Raw genomic sequence first — 14,275 nt, forward strand, 5'->3', positions numbered from 1 at the left:
ATAAGCCAAGGAGTCAAGAGCCTGGAGAGAAAGATGAGACTGGGCATGAAGGAAACAGGTCCTGAACTGGAGACAGTTTGGTTATAAAGGAAGATACCAGCACCTCCAAGGCAACCCATTACAGGTCCTGCTTTTGTGGTCAGCCTGGGAGGAAGGTGTTAGGTGTCTGCATCTCTCCTCACCACGGGCTGGGACAGGGGTGGCTTTTCCTCTGGAGCCAGAGCTGCTGGCTGAGTGCCACCGACAGCCACCAGCAGAGATGTCCTGATGAAGGAGTGACTTCAGCCAAGGTGGGAAGTGACATGGCAGCAGCCCTGAAGGGAGTTAGGAGAGTCAAGGCAAGCAGAGCACAAAACCACCCACAGGAAACAGAGACACACAGAGATCCTTCCTGTGACCAGTATCTTCCTTTCTACATCTAAAGCAGCAGCCAAACTGCCCATAACAGAAATGCTACAGGGTCCCAAGACCCCCTGGTAACCAGCCCGTTCCGCAGGGAGACGCGTTTTGCAGGATCAAGGGGACACACCGTGTGTTTGAAGCTCTTGTGACTCTCGCAGCATCTTGAGTCGTGCCACAGCCTCTCAAACAGCCTGTTCTCGGCTTTCCTGTCATGTCTGATGAGTGTCACCTGCAGGTTCCCCAGCATCTGTCAAGGTCACTTTGAACATGCCACAGTTCAGTGGGTAGCTGTGCTCCGTTTCAGTCACAATTTTCCTCCTCGTGCTTATTTATTTTGTCCTTAACTAGCCAGGTGCCAGGAAATATTGGCCCTTCTGGCTCTTTCCAATTGAAAGGAAAGTAACTGAGGGAGGGAGGAAGCCAGGGCAGAGGGAAAGTGCAGTGCAGGGAGATGTTTACTTTCTGCCTCCCCTCTTCGCCACAGATCTCCTCCTCTGCCAAAGCTGAGACTAAACCACACACAGCTGGTAACTTCTTCCTCCTCCCCTGCAGCCAGCTCCGTACTCACTGCAAAGAGCTGAAGCCTCACTGATGTGCTGGAGCTGGGCTAGAGATGGACCGCCAAGCAGGGCCTGGATGCTCACCCACAGGGACCATCCAAGGAGCCCCACCGGATGGCAATTTCCACACCCGTGGCCAAATTAGTGCCTCCCCCAGCACAGTCTGGTTCATCAAACCAGTGGCACATGAGCAAGCCATGGGCTCTCCCATGCTGAAAGATGAGATATCTGATGTCAGCCTTGGGGCTTCATTAACACAGAAGCTGGGACGTTAACATGATCTGAGCAGGTGCCAGCTAGCCTTAAAACATACCCAGATCCCCCACTATGAATGACTGGGGACCAGGTGATTTCATATCTGGGAAGGACTGTCCTTCTGCCTAGGCCCTGCCAGGAGGAAAGAGGAGCTGGGAAGATCTTGTCTCCAAACGGACCCTTTGCCTTTCTGCTTCTCTTCATCCTACTACTAATGCTGCAGGTAGGGATGATACCCTATCTTGGGCTGGGATGTTATCAGCTTGGTAAAAGCTGGAACAGGACAGCAGGATCAAAGCTGGATGCTGATGGCCAGGGATTTTAGTCTTGGCCACAAGATCCATACAAACCGCTCTGGGCCATGAGGTCAGAGCCAGTCTCCTGATTAGTGCATTTCAACAGCAGAGCCCAAAAAGCCAGGATAAACTCCCTTTTCCCTCTTCTCCCCCTTCAAACCACACCAGCTTGCATGCATATGTTTATTGCAACCCAACCAGCCTGCCTCCTGCTTCTTCTATTTCCTTGCCTGGGTGAAGAACTCCATCAGTGCAGTCGGCACCTGAGGAAGATCAGTTGAAATCATGACATGATGGCCTTTTCCCTTCAGCCCTGCAAGGGCCATGCCCAGCTGCCTCCCTGGGGAGGCCCTGCCCCTTACCTTGGCTGCATGTTTCAGGAGGCGGTTGTAGGTGGAGCAGGCTTCAGAGATCAGCTGGTCAGCGTCCAGGTCTATGAGGTTCCCACAGAGCTGGCCAGGGGAAGAGATGGAGAAAAATCAGAGAGGTCTCATGTGTCTGCTCAGGGGAGGAGGTATCAGAGAGAGGTGGAGGATGGGAGTCCCAGATTTCATGTTGGATTTTCAGTCCAATTCTCCTCCTCTTTCCTGAGCATCTCTATGTGTTCTCCCCGTGTTGCCTCTTCCCTTGCATTCCCTCTCCTTGACCACTGTGAGGCCAAAGCACAGGACTCAGAAAACCTAGGTGTAGTCCTAGCTCCCTTTTCTTGTCCCGCTCTGGTGCTTCCTAAGGGAGAGAAAGGCATAGCTGCCCACAGCTGAATAGCAGGGTTCCCTTTGCATACTTCCATCTGACTAATCATTGTTAGAGACCAGAGCCTCCTTTGCCTCGTCAAAGTTCCTTCCCCTTCCTAATACTTAAAATCTTAAAGTACCCGGCCGTCCATTCTCCTGAATTTTCTCACTCTTCTCTTAGGAAAATAAAGTCATTTTTACAGGCATGCTAGATTACTGAAACACTCTGCTTGGAGGCTAGGTACGCAAAGGCTGGACCTGCAGATGTGGGAAACTCTTTCCACTAGCCCCTGTGTACCTGCATCACAAGCTATCCTGGGGTGCCTGGCTCACCCCATCACCCCAGAAGGCTTTTGCATCCCGGCAAAAAGCTCTCACTGCTGGGTGCAACAGTGCCAGGGCAGCAGCCCAGCAGTGCAGGGCTAAACGGGGAAGAGAAGCTGAGAGAAGGAAAGCTGGGAATCAGAGACAGCCTGTTCCCTCTACACTATGATCCCAAATAAGTCCTTGTCTGCATTTATGATCAAATTGAGCTTTTTCCTTTCAAGCCACTTTCCTTGTTTCCTCATTTTGGCTGCTGTTAAGACCAATAAGCAGCTCCTCCTGAGCCCTAGCAGCTAGGGGGCCAAGTACAGCCCCAGACAGCTGTGATGCAGCGGGATGGGATGCCCTTCCCCTTGCAGGGCAGAGGGATGGCGGTGAACTCTCTGCAGCAGGCTCCCCGCACACATGCTCACCATCAGGATGTCATCTCCAGCCATGTTCTCCCGCAGGATCTGGTCTCTCACTGTCTGCAGCAGTGTATAGGCCACAATCACCTGGAAATTTCGGCAGGGCTTCCCTGTCAGGAAAACCTTGGGGGAACAGATGGGAGAGGAGGGCGGGGAGGGGAAAAAAAATCTATCAGGGAAGCCTATGGGCAAAATCTCCAAGCCAGGATAACCAGAGCCTCTCATACTAGCCACTAAATTCACTGATAGGCTAAAAAAATAATAAAGCAGCAACCCAAACTCCTTGATGTTCCTCCTGACAATTTTGACTCAAAGGACCCCAAATACAGGGAGGAGGTCCCTGGGTGCTGGGGGAGGGAGTTACGATTGTTACCGGTCCAGAAGAGGTTGCAATGATCCGAGGGAGGGCTACAGCCAGTGCAGACAGGTCAAACCTGGTGCACTTGGGACCCCAGAGAGAGGGAGGTGTCTGGGGGATGCCTTTGCCATAAAAACATAGGAGCAGATGTAGTAAATGAGCTACATGTAGCCCTATATTCCGTTCCTGAGGTTCACTGAAAGCAGGTGTGCAGGGAAGGGTAACAGTCCAGGCAGGCATGAACAATACTTGCTCTGGATACCTCCTAGTCACCAATAATTTACAAGGACTTCCTGAGCCATGGAAGCCTCTGAAGGGGTGTCTCTGCCATCAGCCTGCCAAGTTTCTCTCTGAACCCTGCTGACATTTCGCATCCTCAAAATCCTGCAGCAAGGAGTTCCACAGTTAATCTTCTTGTCAGGTGAGGGCTGTTTTGTTTGTTTGTTTTTTTCTATGGAGCTCTCTGTGCTCCAAGATGCTTAAGCACAGACTCTGAGGAAGAAGGAGTCCTGGAGGCCTGAAAAGCTCAGAACTGCCCTAGCTGCACATCAGCTATTTTACAGAACTCAGCTTACATCTAAATGGAAAGCCTGACCCAGCTAGCTCTGTGCAAGAGCCTTCCCCAGCCAGGGAGGTAGGAAAAGTAGGAGGCAGAGAAAAAGTATTGAGGCAGAGATATTTTAACTGAATGCACGTCAGAATCACTCTCTGAATAAGCATGTATGTGGACACCCTCAAAACAGACCTGGGACCAGCCAGGCTGTGCTGACGAATGTAGCCCACCCTGCCGCCCTAGGGCAAAGGCGGTTTACAGCCAGTTTCAAAGACCTGCTCTTGTCTCCAGGATTTCTCTGCTTCCTCCCTGCCCCAACAGGGCTCCCACAGCCCCGAGGTCTCGCAGCCCAGACAGAGAATAATTAGAACCAACACTTGCCGCACAGACTTCATCAAGAGGGGTGAGCGCAAAAAGAGAGTCTGTGCAAATATTAATTGAGATAATCAAAGCCACCAGGGAGAAAGGCTGAGAAATGAGATGCAAAGAGAGAAGCTTGTGCAGGAAGGGTGAGGTATCCTGCTGCTCCAGCTGCCTCTCTCCTTCCTGGAGTCCCACTGTGGATGCCAGAGCCACATCTAGATAGGGAGGGCTCTGCCAGGGCCAGCTGCATGTAGGTGCAGATCGCGCTGCCCCACAGCCTGCAACAAAGCCGTTTAGGCTGGCAAAGAGCACTGCATCAGGGCTTAGAAGATCTCGCTGAAGGGCTCAGTGACAGTGCTGAGGTTTCTCTGCTTGGGCTGGTGCCTGCTTTGTAAACCACTGGGAGCTCTAGCAATAAGTTTTCAGCCACCTGAGCAAGGTACTGCCACACTCAAAGCGATGCCCCTGAGCTCAGGAGGATGATTAAGAGCAGGATCTTTATCACACGCTCAGAAAAGAAAGCGCTGGTTGGCTGCAGATGCTCTGAGACATGGCTGAGGAAGGTGGTAACAACAACTCTTTGGGGTTATGGGAGCTAAAGTCCACCTAAATTTGGATTAAAAGGCATTTAAGTGCTACAGATCTCATACCAAACCCAGGCCCTTCAAGATTCTCTGCTAGGAATAGAGAATTAGATATCTTCTAGCTTTGAAGAGTTTGGATCCAGTGACTGTTTATCTGTTAAGGGCAACATACCTGGCCAAAGCACTACAGTAGCATATGAATGACAACAATCCTCATCGTCCCAGGTGTTCCCCAAGTATCTGAATCTCTCTACAGGGCCCACTGGAAGCTGAAAGCCACCCAAGACTCTGCCCTCTGTTGTCCATTACACCATCCTCAGGACTCACGGCAGGACACCAGCCCTGCAACACACCACTGTTTTCCCTTCCGGACATGGGGCAACTTGACCACCCTGCACCCAGGGAAACATCGTAGAGTAGCAGCAACCAAAAGAGGATGAGGGGCAAGTGACCAAAAACACACTGAGCATTGCAGAAGCAGCATTCCCGTGTAGCAGTGGCTTGGTTTACGGGTATGTCTACTTTTCCAAAAGAGCAACAACCCTCAAAGAAGCAGACACTTGTCATTAAAAAGCACTCACCTCCCAGAGCCTCCAGACATCATAGAAGGATTTGAACACTCGCTGGAAGGAGAAGCAAAACCAGGGGAACAGCGACTGAATAACTTGTGTGCCTTTTCCTTCTGAAAGATGAGAAGAGCAAACTCTGATCAGAAACTAAGCTGGACTTTGAAGGCAAAAAGAGGCAGTTAGGCTGTGGAGCAGGGAGCACACGTGCAGGCTGGGTTTCTTCATTTGATTGTTGCTTAGGCTGCAAGATGCATCTGCCAAAATTTGTTCCTGGTTGGATGAGGCCAAACCACACTCTCACCTGGGCTTTCTGGCTTGCCCTGCCTCGACCAGCTCTGTGCCCTGTCACACTGCTGACATGGGGTTGCACAGGCTTGGCTCTGTTGGCACCAGCCAATGGAGACATGCCTCATAGTAAGCCAGAGAAGGCACTGGGAGTGGTGGAAAGACTGTGCTGAAGCCTGGAGGAGAAGGGACATTTTCCACCGTAGCAGCATCAGCATGAATCAAAGACGGGCTGACCCACCCTTTCCAATGGAAGGACAGTTTGGCAGAGGGAGAGCTCAGGGAGATGCTCGAAGGCTGCAGCCTCAGCTCCATCTTCATGCAACTCACAGAGGAAAGGGAGATAAATACAGAAAAATGAGTGCACAGGGCTAAGGTCTTTCAAACTGCTCCCAGGCAGTTGTCTCAGGAGATCCAAGATGAGTGACCCCTGCTCAGCGTCCCTGACCTACATTCTCAGCATATTCAGCAGGCGTAGGTGAAGCCTATCACTGTGCAAATATTTACCTTCCTTTGCTGGCATCCTCTCTAAATGATGCTGCCTGGCCTATGTGAGCATCTTCTCTGGGCTGGAGGGCAGTGAGGAGGCTTGAGACTTACCCAGGTGTTTTGCAAAGGTGGGATCCATAAATGTAATCAATGCCTTCAGCATGACCAAGTTCTTCCCCACACCTATGTTCATCACACAGCTGTGCTCCTGGGGGACACAGAAAGCAGGAACGCAGAGCAGGGGAAGATCAGATGGCCCAGCTCGTTTACAGCTGCAGCCAGCTTCACCCTTCCCATAAGCACAGAGGCCTGCTAATGGAGGATTTACCCCCATTACCACGGCTCCAGTCCCTGTAGAGATCACCAGCAGAGTTTGAATCCAGGCCTAGCTAATATTGCAAGATAGGGTGCTACTGATTAAGCAATGCCCACTTCTAACAGTCAGGGGCAGCGGCAGGCTTTTACCCTCCCAAGACACAGGGCACACAGATAATGTAATCGATTACATGTGTCCCTTCATTCCCCTACGGGTGAACTCATCTGCCTTATGCTAAGCAGCCCCTGGATACAATCTCTGCCTGCCTGCTGCTTGAAGACACATGGGGATCCTGAGCGGATTGTCTTTCGGGGCAGGCAGCAGATGCTGGCACTGATGGGAGCTCACCCGGGGGCGTATGCAGCTACAAAACTCAGAAACCTCCCGCCTGCCTCTCTCCAGAGTCAGCAGGGGTGTTTTCCTTCAGCTGAACTTTGCGGAACTACTCTCTGCAATCTCACCATGGTGCCATCCCCACTAACGCCCCCTGAGCCTGGCCCTACTCCTGGGTCTGACATGGCAAGGATGAAGAGGGTCAGCCCAAACCAGCGGTCACTCTGCGGTGGCCAGGAGAAGGTATTGTGTCTGGTGGGGGTGCGGAGGTGAGCCTGAAGGCTCAAGACTATGGGTGGCTGCTTTCTCCTGAGAGCCTAATTCCTGGCATGGAAGTCAGGCCAGGATTGATTAGGGACTTTTGCCGTCTGGACTGTTTCACCCAGGCAAGAAGCACCCAGAAACTTACTGTTTTCTGGAGGAAGAACTGGAAGAGCCAGTAGATCTCATGTTCCTGCTCAGCTAGAAGATGGAAGAGCAGGAGCATCTCACGAAAGCCTTGTTGGTACTCTGCCAGGAGAGAGGACACACATATGCACTTGCATGTACCCAACAGCAGAGTCCGAGATTGGCACTGCCAGCTGCGCACTAGGGGAGTGCCAGGTGGTCGTGCCAAGAGCAGGCTGGGCGAGAGGTCAGGTAGAGCCCAGCAGGGCAGCAGCAAGGACGCAGTCCAGGCAAGAACGAGTTATGAGGAACAAAGAAAAGAAAGGCAAGGGGAGTCCCCAGAAACCTAGAGAAGAGCGGGTGAAGAACATCCTCCAGGGGCTCAGGCAGGGCCAGCACAGTGTCCCTTTGCTAACTCACCATGGGGCCTGAACTCAGCTGGGAAAAGGTCTTCCCCAGGAAAAACTCCTCTGGGGCCACACATGAGATGCTCCCCAGATACTCACCAGCCTCCATGTTGCATACGTAGCTCAGCAAAAGGATCTTTTCCATCTGCTTCTTGTCCACCCTGGTTTGGCCTTGGGCATCTCTCGTGTACAGTCTCTGCAGGTCCGAGTCTGGCAGGAGGGAGAAATGAGCACCTGAATTTCACATCTGGAGCAAAACATTCATGCCAGGCTGCTTCACACCATCAGTCCTGCATGCATAAAGGCCTTGCAGAAAACTTAACAGGCAAAATAAGTGGCCTGGACAGAGCTGGGCCAACGGACTTTGAGCTGGTGCAGTCATTCTTGCAATCTAGACTTGTTTGAAAGTGACCTCTTTGTTCAAAGGTGATATCCTTATGTGGTTGGAAACCCTCGAGAGGGCTCTGAGACTGCTTTCTTGCTCTGTTTTTCACCAGAGATTTCTTCCTGGTCCAAGAATTCTGTTACCCTGCTTCCCTTCTATCTCAAAGTTTTGTCTACATATTTGCCTGCACGTATGAAAAGTTTTAGTTCTGAAAAGCTTGACTAATCTCATAACAGCTCTTTAAACAGACCACTTTGTACAGAAAGGTGGAGAGTGATTTCTTCTTCACCCAGTCATGGAGAGGAGGGGAAAAAAGGAAGGGAGCAAGGAGCTATATTTGGCTGAAAGCATTACATTTTTCTAAGGTCTTCTCCAGCTGGATGTAGCATCTTTCATTTCTGAAGAAGCAACTCAAACTCAGCAAGACATTTAAAAAAGAAGGAAAAAAACCCCAAACCCTACCTGCTTGCCTCTGCTGGATTGATTTATGCAGGTTACGTTGATTTGTAACATAAATTTTGCAATATCATTTAATATTCCTTTTGTTGTACAACTTGGAGAAACCTAAATGGGAATCTGAATATAATAACACTATTCACTGAAGTAAGCTCCTTTCATCCACAAAAAATGGGCCTGGGGGTGATCTCCAGACTCCCAGCCTCCCTCTAATGACATCTCTATCTCCTGTCTTTCTATATGTAATTCTCTCTCTCTGGGTCACTTGACCCATCACTGAAAAGCTGATGGCTCCAGGCAGTGTTGTAGCAGGTGCCAGCTCTAGCAGTCAAATACAGCAACTCAGGATGAGAAAAGAGGTAGAAAAATGTCACAAATTGGAATGGCTGTGGAGAATTTTAGGTATTCAGAAATATAATGATGTGCATTGGAGCTCTGCCAGACACGAGGTGAGCATGTCTGCCTGCACAGGGCAGCTGCGAACGCGTATTAGCGAGCAGGTTTGCAGCCCTGCACCTCCTTCCAAAGGCAGAGCCACCCACACCCCGGGCTCTCTCCCACCAGGTCCAGCTACCACAGCAGAAGGATCATCTAGCTCAAACCAGGTAGAAATCCAGCACCTATAATATGCCTGAAGACCATGCAGATGCACAAGCATTCGTGCTTGTACAGGGGAGGAGCAAGTAAGCACTTACTGATGAAACTGCAGACTTGAGAGAAACCCCTGAACTGTGTCTCCAGCAATGGCTGTATCTTGTCATACATCTTGGCCAAGGACTCATAACTCTTCCTGCAAGAAGAGGATGCATGGCTGCCCACCACAGGAGGCAAGGACATTGCCCAGCCGTTTCCCTGGGCATGTGGCAAACAGCAAAACCCGCTGCATTAAAGCTTTGCAGTAAGCTTTTCTGGTTTGGGAAGGACCGGTAGGACCAGCTACACTGTCTCCCACTTGTTACCCCAAAATGGCTCTGGATCAGCAGCAGAGGAAAAAGGTCTCCAAACACCAACCTCTAAGAACAGAGTGGGAAAAGCATGAAAGGGAATGGCTAAAATAATAGTATCTGCCCCCAGGGCTCTGGGAACTAAAGGGCCGGGAAGGGCCCGGGACTTCCCCAGGAGCATGTCAAGCCAGCAAAGGCACCTTGCACACCAAGAGATCAATTCAGTCTCTAAACATCTGCCTTCACCCCAACCTGAAGTGAAAGACAGACACCTCAGAGAGGTTGGCATCCGTTCATAGGGTAACATAAGCATTCAACAGAAAATTACCTACCTGCATGTGAAAGCAGCTCTGTGCTACCCAACAGCTAACAAAGGTGGACAGCCAGGCAGACAGCCAGACATACCTCCTCATGCCTTCAACCGCGAGCCTCTCGTCTCGCGAACTGCTCCAGGGGTAGTACCCGGTGAGGAACTTCCATGCTTCTGACCTCACGGAGGGGTCCAGGCCCTGGGGACGACAGCACAGGCAGCTTGGGAGGGTGACAGCCACCAGCATGGCATACCAGGTGGCTCGACAGGAGACCACAGCCCCAGCAGTACATTTGGGAGCATCTTTTGTGCTCTTATCTGGATAGTCTTTTGTGGAGCTGGTTGTATGGTGTTGGCCCAGATCACGCTATTTGGACAAGTGCTTTTAGGTTTTCCCATTTTATTAGTAGGAAACTTCGCATTGTGGTTGAAATGTTTCCACGTTGTCATCTCACTTAAAAAACAAACTGGTGAACAGCCAGTATGTGGGGTTTTCAGGAAGGTTTCCTGACAAACAATAAAAGTTTCAACAGAAAATGGCTGCAATATTTTTTTTAAATAAAGTTGTTCTATCTCAGTCATAATTTCAGAAGCATTTTCACCAAGATACTCCAAAACAAACATGTTCAAACAAACCACAACTTTCCACCACACAGCAAATAGCATTTTCCCAACATCGAAACTTCTCGGGAGGCAGCGTACCAGTCCTGCATGTCCACGGGGTCCCAGCCCCTGCCAGGCATCATGTCATTAGAGGGCAAGGCATGGCCTGGCCAGACGTTATCCCAGATCACCTGAACTACACGCAGCCCCAGCTGTTTCCACAAGGGTCAGTTCAAGACCAAAGTGGCTGCATTTAAGCACAAATAGTGAAATTTCTCACTACCAGCCCAGGCAATGGGAAACCAGAGTGTTTTCACAGCTCTCGAAAAGTGTGACAGGTTGTCTGGGTTCATCTCTGAGCTCTCCTGGCTCCTTTCATGGAAATGAAAAGCTTTTTTTAGAGGCTTAAAAAAAAAAGTGCTTTGTGATAAAAATCAATTCTTCCTCAATGGGCAAAGCTGACTAATTTGTAAACTGCAAGAAAAGAAGAAGAAGCAAGAAAGCAAGCAAGCAAGAAATGCCAAATGAGGATAAGTGTGCAGCATCGCTAGGCAGAAGGATGCTGTTTGATCAACAACTTATATAGTCTAGAAAACCAGGGGGGAAAAAAAGCGCCACCTTTCCAGGGGACGTTAACCCTTCAGCTGCCTTCCCAGGCAAACCTGCTCTGAAGCCAGGTGGGAGGTTGGGAATGTTCATAGAGGCCAGAAGTGTTTCACAGCTCTGTGCTGCTCCCAGGAGTGTTATTGGTTTCCTGGAGCCTTTCCCCTCAGCAGCCACAAGCAACTGCTGGCTTTCACCGGTGGGCACCACCCGGGCATCGTGCTGAGAGAAAAATGAAGGTGGCTTGAAGGTCCCTGCTCCATCTCCCTGTGCTGTCTAGCACAGACTTGCTGCTCAGTCCAGACCTGAGCTCCCCGAGGCAAGAGGATGACACACGTTACCCTCCACTACCCATCACTCTCATTGTTTCAGATCTCCTTACCCTGTCAAGGATGTTGGATGAAATAAAATCCCAGGACTTCACCAGGTGGCCACTCTCATCGAAATAGCCTTCCCACTCACTCTGGTCAATGGGCAGCTTCGTGGTTTCCTAGAGGCAGGAAGAGAGCTGGGGGTTAGTCAGATGAGGAGGAGAGTGGGGTAAGGGTCTCTCCTGGGCTTAACAACAGGAGAAAAGAAGCTGTCCAGCTGCACAAGCCATCTCCAAGCAGGGACCAATAATGTTATCAGAAGTACACTTGACTATTTTAGGTAATGCAACCCTAAACAGAGGTTTACAGTCCCACCTTGGCTTTGTTTACAAGAATTGATTGGGTTCCCAGATGGCTGCTGTGGCTGGAGTAATGAAAACGGCTTCTTCGGCTCAAGAAGCATAGGTATGACCACAGATGTGAGTTATTGCCAGATTTCTGCTGTGCAGGGACTGAGACTCCAATAGCTGATAAATGCAGAGCAGAGGCTCTTTTAGCATAAGGCATTGTGGCTCAGGTCTGGAAGTCCTACCTTCAAACCCTCCCAAGCTAGACAGCATGTCACCTCATGAATCGTGAAACATGAGGCTGGGTCTTTGCTCTCAGTCTCAGCTTTGTCTGGGTAAGCAGCGCTTGAACACCCACCACCTTTCACTGCTTCCCTCAGTTCCCTGTTATGCAGCTGCAGGGTGGCCTGTCCCTCATAGCATAGGAAAGGGTGGACGCAGCTACCCATGCTACCGTTGCACCTTCAATTCAAGCATCTCTGCTTCGGTGCCCAGGCCTCCCAAGAACAGCTTTCAGCACAGTGCTAACTACCTGTGGTCTGACACAAGGCATCTCCCTGGCATACGCATCCCCTGCTGCCAGCATGTCCCAGGCTTGCTTGTTCCACCTTTTCTTTCTAAGCTGCCAGCATTCAAGTCCCTTCACACTCGGGGCCCAACCTGAAAGGCAAGTGGCTGGTGCTTGCCCTCTGCCTCCTCCTCCTCTGGCCTTTTTATCCCCTGCATCTGCATCCCTTTCTTCCGATTCCAAATTGCTGCCTGGGTTGACACCACCCTGAGGCTTACAAATCACATCAGCAACCTGTTTGCCTTCAGCTCTTAATTCTTGTCGCCTCTGCACCCTAACTCCCATGGTGAGAAAATGCAGCCCCAAGCCTACATCATTCCATTTAATTCCAGTCCAAGCCTACTTCTAGCAAAGGATGAAAGGCAAGTATGGTGCAGGTTAGAACTGCTAATTAGAAACAACCAGAGAGGAGAAATTAAGGGAAGGAAAAAATCAGCAGAGCAGGCGAGGAGAGTAAATGTTATTAGAAAGTTCTGCACCCAGCAGAACAAACAATAATGTACCTCCTCAAGTCAAAAGGTAGTCCGTGGACAAATGGCTATCCAGGCAGCGATGCTCAGGAAACGCACTGTCAATACTGAGGCCCAACTCTTTTAACAGAAAGGGAGCAGGGAAGCTGACTTTTTTTTAAACCTGGTAACAAACTGAAGGGAAATGAGAGTGAATTTTCCTGCCTCTGGTGCACTTACTAGATCTGGGCACTGGCACAAATACCAGGCTGGAGAGCATTAACACCATTACATTTAGCGACATTGGAGAGCAGCACTACTAGTCACTTCCAAAAGGTATGCAAATTTGCATCTAATGCACATGCACCTTGTATTTTCAAATTATTTCATAGGAAGAGGATGCCCTAGGTTCCCTTCCAAGCCCCTCTGTTCCCACAAAGGGCGAACAGCCTCCTTGCTCCAGCCACTAGCTGCCGACAGCATCCAAGACCTTCAAGTGCATGAGCACAGACATCACTAGCAACGGGTCTGACTTCTGAAGGTGGGCACCTTTTCAGATCTGCATGCCCCGTGCTTTTGAACCCTCTTTGGTTCTGCTTACAAAAGGGGGGGTTGGTCAATTTTTTGGTTTTTTTTAGTCTGTATGATCTTGATCCCACCTGCTGCTTCTGCACAGAAGCCCCAACAAGAACCAGCAAGTCTGGTAGCTCTTGCTACAGCTACCAGACATGGGGAAAGAGCATACTGGTCAACGTATTACCATCACAAGGAACTGCTTGCAGCCACTCTTGGAGGTAAGGTGTCTGGTCTGACTCCAACAGCCGTTTGCAGATTTGTTTATTCAACTGTTACCAAATCTCCACCCTCCAGGAGAAAACAGACCATGTCCTGGTTACTGATACACTTGTGACAGTTTTGCTCACCTTGGGAATAGGGGCACAGGCGAAACATGCTGCAGAAAACCCAGGCTGGCTCCAGGTGAGCCAGGTCAAGGTGCACTACTGAGCCAGAAGACTCAGCCAGAGCGGCCTAAACTGGAACATCTTCACGGCACTAGGCTACACCGCTTTGTCCAGTGCTTGCCCTGAAGCTCCATGGTAAATCACAGCCTACCAGCCTTTCAGATTCTGGCTCTGATACAATGTCAGGGTACGTTTCTGTCACCCTGCACATACACGTTTGGGCTTTAATCTCTTCTCTTTCCTCCTGAGAAAATATCCTGAGCTGAAAATAGTGTCTGGAGGAGTATTTAAAAAAAAAAAAAAAGTATATTGTGTATGCTTGCCCAGCACTTACTCTGCTCTGAGCGCCCACAGTGGGGTCAAGATACTGGGCCAGGCGAGTCAGTTTGCCTGTTGTCATGTTCATTTCCCAGCTTGTCAAGAGCTGAGTGTTTGGTGATGGCTAAGAGCTGCCAAGAACTGCTCTATCCCTGCTAGTCCCCTTGGTGTTGCTGCAGCCCCCCATTTCGGTGGGAGTCTGTCAGCTGACTCGAGGGCTCTTGGGCAACAGAGGTCTATTTGGAGCCAGCAAGGCCCACACACTTACCAGGAGGGAGGAAAAAGAGGATCTGATCTGTGAAATGTTTTTTTCAGAGGAGGTACTTTCCATTTCTCAGCTCAATTTGCCTTCAAGTGCTCTGCAGCACAACAGATACAGCTTTGGAAGGGGCTGGAT

At 50.2% G+C, this 14,275-nt stretch overlaps 1 protein-coding gene across 1 annotated transcript; it reads right to left on the reverse strand.

Moving 5' to 3' along the window:
* Nucleotides 1–1,684: 1,684 nt before the first annotated feature.
* TBC1D21 (TBC1 domain family member 21) lies at nucleotides 1,685–13,960 on the reverse strand. Its single transcript, XM_068958845.1, has 13 exons — nucleotides 13,895–13,960; nucleotides 13,522–13,596; nucleotides 12,242–12,340; nucleotides 11,306–11,413; nucleotides 9,813–9,916; nucleotides 9,159–9,253; nucleotides 7,722–7,832; nucleotides 7,238–7,338; nucleotides 6,291–6,387; nucleotides 5,418–5,518; nucleotides 2,985–3,101; nucleotides 1,876–1,965; nucleotides 1,685–1,776 (listed from the first exon to the last, which is right to left on the reverse strand). The coding sequence occupies exons 1-13, from the start codon at nucleotides 13,958–13,960 to the stop codon at nucleotides 1,732–1,734; spliced, it is 1,209 nt and encodes a 402-aa protein (XP_068814946.1). The 3' UTR covers nucleotides 1,685–1,731.
* Nucleotides 13,961–14,275: the final 315 nt, after the last annotated feature.

Source organism: Struthio camelus, chromosome 12, assembly GCF_040807025.1.
Source record: "Struthio camelus isolate bStrCam1 chromosome 12, bStrCam1.hap1, whole genome shotgun sequence".
Lineage (NCBI taxonomy): Eukaryota > Metazoa > Chordata > Aves > Struthioniformes > Struthionidae > Struthio > Struthio camelus.